This window comes from Solanum tuberosum, unplaced genomic scaffold (genome assembly GCF_000226075.1).
Source record: "Solanum tuberosum cultivar DM 1-3 516 R44 unplaced genomic scaffold, SolTub_3.0 scf00573, whole genome shotgun sequence".
Taxonomy (NCBI): domain Eukaryota; kingdom Viridiplantae; phylum Streptophyta; class Magnoliopsida; order Solanales; family Solanaceae; genus Solanum; species Solanum tuberosum.
Window position 1 is genome coordinate 136,797 of NW_006239517.1, and position 5,765 is coordinate 142,561.

At 29.9% G+C, this 5,765-nt stretch overlaps 1 protein-coding gene across 1 annotated transcript; it reads left to right on the forward strand.

The window, feature by feature from the left end:
• The first annotated feature begins 431 nt into the window (after positions 1 to 431).
• On the forward strand, positions 432 to 4,518 carry LOC102587263 (transcription factor bHLH30). The gene is made up of 3 exons (XM_006366002.2): positions 432 to 605; positions 1,449 to 1,758; positions 3,846 to 4,518. Exons 2-3 carry the CDS (start codon positions 1,465 to 1,467, stop codon positions 4,335 to 4,337), a joined length of 786 nt encoding a protein of 261 aa, XP_006366064.1. The 5' UTR covers positions 432 to 605; positions 1,449 to 1,464; the 3' UTR covers positions 4,338 to 4,518.
• The last annotated feature ends 1,247 nt before the right edge of the window (positions 4,519 to 5,765 follow it).

Below are 5,765 nucleotides of genomic sequence, written 5' to 3' on the forward strand. Positions count from 1 at the left end.
TTAAAGCTTAATGACTATTTACAACCAGTTAATCCAAACGAGCTAGCTAGTAATCAAATAGCTATAGAAAGGGATACTTGAAAGAGAAAAAAGAATGCCGTAAATAGGAATTAAATTAAAGGATAGAAACTACCAATACTTGTATCCCCACTATATATGATATAATGGAGATGGACCACCAAAGGATGTGGTGTGGATGAGGTTGATCCTCCCTTAATAAGGTCTCAGAGTTGAGCTTGGATATGGAAGAACCTTTACTAGGAAGCGCTTCTCCTCAAATGGGCCCTTATGCAATACGAATTCAAAATAGTCGGGATTTAATGTGAGTATCAGACACCAGATAAAAAAAGAAGATAGTGGAAATGGAGGTGTGGAATGAAAGAGAACATACTATGTTGAATAGGGCCCAATAGGAAAGAAAAAGGCATAGGAAACAAAAGGCCTAGTTGATGCTAAGATAAATAGGATCAAATACTCTATTCAATCCTCACATTTCACAAAGTTTTGTGTTGCAAAAGAAAACAAACAACATAGAAAGGGTGAGTTCTAAAAAAAGAAAGAGGACAACAAGTGGAAAGGCACACAAAGCCATCAAAAATATAAAGGTTATGTCTTTTCATCATCTTTCATTGATCTCTTACGATTCTCCTTTTATCATAAATGAAGTAGAATCCAAGTTTTTGATCCCCTTCTCTTTATTATTCTTACTTTTCCTCTTTTTGTGTAAAAAAAGAATAAAGATGATTATCAAACAAGTCTAAAGTTCTTCAACCTCAAACTTGTTTTGTGGTGATTTTAAACAATCATACACTTCACACTCATAGAGCTAGGTGTAAAGATTTAACTTATATATACTAGTAAATGTAAAGATTTTCTATATTATACTTAGCTAGCTTTTGATGATAAATTTTGGATCGAAGAATTTGAAAAAAGTTATGTTCAAATATCTATTTCGATATAAATTTTGAAAATATAGCTTTAAAAAAGTTTCAACTTTCAAAAACTGGTTCACACTATGTTTTGAGAGAAATTTTACTTCTATTCAAATATCATGTTTGAATATCACAACTTCAAAATTTAAAATTTCAAAGTTTCAAATTTATGATCAAATCGAAGCTAAGTGTATTGCAATCTTTAGAAGCATACTTTTTTTAACGACTACTTGTAGTTTTTATTTAGGTCATAATTAACCTTTTCTCATTTAGGTAACTTGATAGTGTAAGAATTGTATTATCGTATATATTGTCCCTATAGAAAAAAAGTAAGCCTTAACGATAAAATTGTCTCCATCTAATAAACCTATATATAAATCACAAGTTCCATCAATATGCGTCAGAATAGACTTTTTAAAGATACAACCTCATGTATGAGCACAAAATACTTTGTACATCAGACTGTTTTTTGTCGATTTAGTAAAGTTAAGCTCATAAATATATAATCTTCCTCAGGATATATATCAAAGCTATGTATGGAAGTGGAAATAGATCATCAATTCTTCCATGGAATAGCTTCAACACACTTGAAGATCCATTTATTTTTCATGGATCATCATATTATGGAGATTTATTCAACAAAATTATACCTCAATTTCCATGTCAAGATCATAATGAAGTGCAAAAAATGATGAATTCTCAAGAAATAATGGATGCAAAGGCACTTGCTGCCTCAAAAAGTCATAGTGAAGCTGAAAGAAAACGTAGAGAAAGAATCAATAATCATCTTGCTAAATTACGTAGCCTTCTCCCAAGCACTACTAAAGTAAGTTCTTAATTTAATTTCTCATGTTTAATTAATTGAATTTACTTCCCTATCTATATGTATATACACATATTTCTAGTGCAATTTTATAAAGTATTTTAGGTTGCAAATTTGAATACCAAGTGTGTGTTAATTATCTTATATTTGTTTTGATTTCCTTGTTAGGGTTCTAGATCCTAAATAAAGTTCTTTTTTGTTTCTAGTTTCAACATTTAGTATGCATCTGACTATGTTTTATTCTGAAATTTGAAAAAAAAAATAGTTTTTGTTTTCAAAGTAAGATAATTTAGAGCTATTTGACCATGAATACAATTGGAGATGTTTTTTTTGACTTCTTAAGAGTAATTTGAAGTAAAAACACTTTAATGTTGTTTTTTAATTTCTTATAAATTCTGAAATTCAATGTTGAGTTCCGAATTTTTCTAACTATTCATGTTTTTTGGAGTTCAACTCAGAAAAAATAAAAATTTTCCATGATCATGTGCCTTAATTTTGATCCTTCAAGATTTTCATTTTGGATATAGCTAGGATCGATAGGATGATGACAACGAATACTCGAAATTTTACACTACACAAATTAAATGAATACTTTTGTATATCAAGTATAAATGACTATTACCCTTTTAATCATGCCCTATACTATTTTCCTTCCTCTTTTTTTTTTACTGTTTGTAGGGTCAAAAATCTTTTCTTTTGATTCATAGTATTTTTTGATATAGTTAAAATATAATATATAAATTTTATTTTATTTTTGTTTTTTTAAAAAATTAACCAAAAATAGACATATTGACCCTTATACTCCGAATTCCTTCACATTGGAGTACTATTACTCTAAGTTACACTCATATTCTAACTCTAGTAAAGAATCTCACTCATAATTCGAATTAATAGTATTACATAAATTGAGACAGTAAAAATAATAGTAGTATATACTCCCTCCGTCCACTATTAATTGTCATACTTTTCATTTTTAGAGTCAAACTTTAAAAACTTTGACTAATATTTTAAGATATATTTAATCATCATATTGATATGTAAAAAAATGCAATATGTAGTACTTTTCGTATTGATTTTGAATATCTAATTTTTTTGTTTAAAAAATCAAATTAATGTAATCTAATTTAACTTTGAAAATAAGTCAAATTGACTTTCGAAAAACGCAACATGACAAATAAAAGTGGAAGGAGGGAGTATTACACTGATTGTAGTGATAATTTCGAGGAAATTATGAAAAGCAACGCTAATGTCGCTATATGATAAAGAGAAACAATGGAGTAGTTAAAAAGCTTCCATGAAAATCTATATGCCACTTTTTTAATGTTGAGATAAATATTAAGTCAAAATAAAAGCTAATAAAATCAACAAAAGGAAAAAAATAGAGGTTAAAAGGCAGACAAACAAAGCATTCTTGTCAGTCATGCCCACACTTAAAAAATTCTAAATAATCCTTCCCATGCCTAGCCGCAAAATCCACTTTTTGTGGTTCATTTGGAATTGCTTTTTGTAAAAGATATGGATTTTAGGTCTAATTTCGTTTCAAAAGTTAGTTTATGAGGCGAAGATGTTTAAGTAAATAAATTATTTATTCCTTTTTATGGGACTCTTTAATATTCCATCTTATATTTAGAGTTGGACATTTGGAACGTGAATAATTTAATATGGGATTTCAACATCGGTAATAATAATTGGAATAAACCCTACTTTGATATCATGTAAATAAATGAATTTTGAGTCTAACTCGATCTCAATCACGAGGAAAAAATTGTCCAATGTGATATAAAGTTATGTTATTCAGACTCTTCAGAAATGTCGACAAGTACGTGTCGAGTCTTGCAAAAGTAGTACATTTTTTAAAGATCTGACATATAGATATGACAACAATTTTGGAGAATCCGTACAGACCCCTAAGTAGGTCAACAATCAATATTATTAAGTAGAACTACTTATTGCAACTATACATGCACCTGATTGTGTATATATATATATTTTTACACTATTAGAACATAGAATATTGAACTTTTTTTTCCATGTTCAATGTAATCTTTATATATAGTGTTACTTAATGTCTTTTTTTTATTATATTGTAGACAGATAAAGCATCACTATTAGCTGAGGTGATACAACATGTAAAGGAGCTAAAGAGACAAACATCACAAATAGCCCAAACAAATCCACCAATCCCAACTGAGATTAATGAATTAACAGTTGATTATTGCAATAATGAAGAAGGAATTTTGATGATCAAAGCTTCATTATGTTGTGAAGATAGGTCTGATCTTTTACATGACCTAATCAAGACCTTAAAATCTCTAAGGTTAAAAACACTAAAGGCTGAAATAACTACACTTGGTGGACGTGTGAGAAGTGTCTTGTTCATAACTAAGGATCAACAAGACGACGACGATACCTGGCCGATCAATGATAATGATAATGATAATGATGATGATCAAATGCAATATTGTCTAAGATCAATTCAAGAAGCACTTAAAGAAGTTGTGGAGAAATCTAATGGGAATGATTCTGGTAATTCAGGGGGTATTAAGAGACAAAGAACTAGTAATAATAATATACACTACTAAAAAAATAAATAGGAATTGTTGTTACGTAGCTAAACAGTAAAATTCATCGCTAATTCAGTATAGCGATTAGTTATTTGATGATAGCTAATTTTAGTAGTCTTTCACTTAGTATGTAGTCTATTTTGCTTTTGTTTTTTTAATTCTTCTTCCATAATAAAGTATGTGTTATTTTGGGTGTGTATTGACCTTTTGATATTGTTTTTAACCTCTAAAAAACGCATAATATATAATCATTTTGAATTTCTCCCCATTTGTCTATCTTCAATATTTTTTGAGAAATTAAGAGCTCAGACTTTTAATTCCGAGTCCACATAATTTAATATATTCATAAACTTACTTTGAATATAAAAATTTGAAAGAATAATGGTATTTTTCGTTCTTCATACAAAGAGTAAACTAGAGAGAATTGGAACCTTTTTTTTTATTTTATAAATTTTCTCAGGTCGTCTGAGGTGTTATAAATCAAGAAGAAAGTTACAAGAGGACTTGGATTTAGCCTTCGATTACAACACAAGGATAATCACGACTTTATCCTTCAAAAAAAAGAGGGGAGGTGAAGCTAGCTAGAAAAATAGACATTCCACCCCTCGCAAATCTAGACTACTTATACGACTAGTTAACAAAATTTTTTTGCCTCATTGCAATAAGGTATTTGGTTCTTGTCCAGTTGGAATGAACCTTTAGCTCCCACAAGAAGTTGATGATAGGAGTTATATAAGGGTTCATTCTGACAGTTAACTGCAAGTTTGACTAAATGATCGGCTACCTCGTTAGCCTCTCTAAAACAATGCTCCACCTTGACATTAGCGTGTTTCTTCAATTGTTGTAACCCCTCTATGATCAGGTTCAAGCTGAAATTGCAGCATTTGCCTTCATTAATCATCTTCACAATAGATAGTAATTGATATCTCAATGGTAAAGAAGTGGCCGTGGAAATGCTTTCCGCGCTAGAGTTGTGGATTTGAACCCCACTATCAACAAAAATTTCTCTTTTTTTTTTTTAAAAAAAAGAAATATATATGCTTTGCAATAGTTTTGGATAAGAAATTGGAATATATGTCAATATTGCTCCTACTTATTTTGTAACTACTTGAGTGCCCTGTACATGACCATAAATCCAGTACTACATGTTAGAACTAAGCATGTAGAATTAGAAAAGGACATTTTTCCCCCAACTTACAACTTACCATATCATTGTGCTAGAGTTTCATTGTGCTGTTAAAAAAGGACATTTTTAAACCTAAAGAAAACGTTAAGGACATTTGAAAACCTTTTCGTTCTCTGTATCAATCTTGTTCACGTTCTAGTTGTCAAGTCTAAACATGCCAAAGATTGTTAGTAGTTCCACATCAATGGATAACATGAATTTGTGTATGACAACACAAGAAAGAAAGAAAGGGGGGGGGGGGGGGGGGGCTTTTTTGGTTA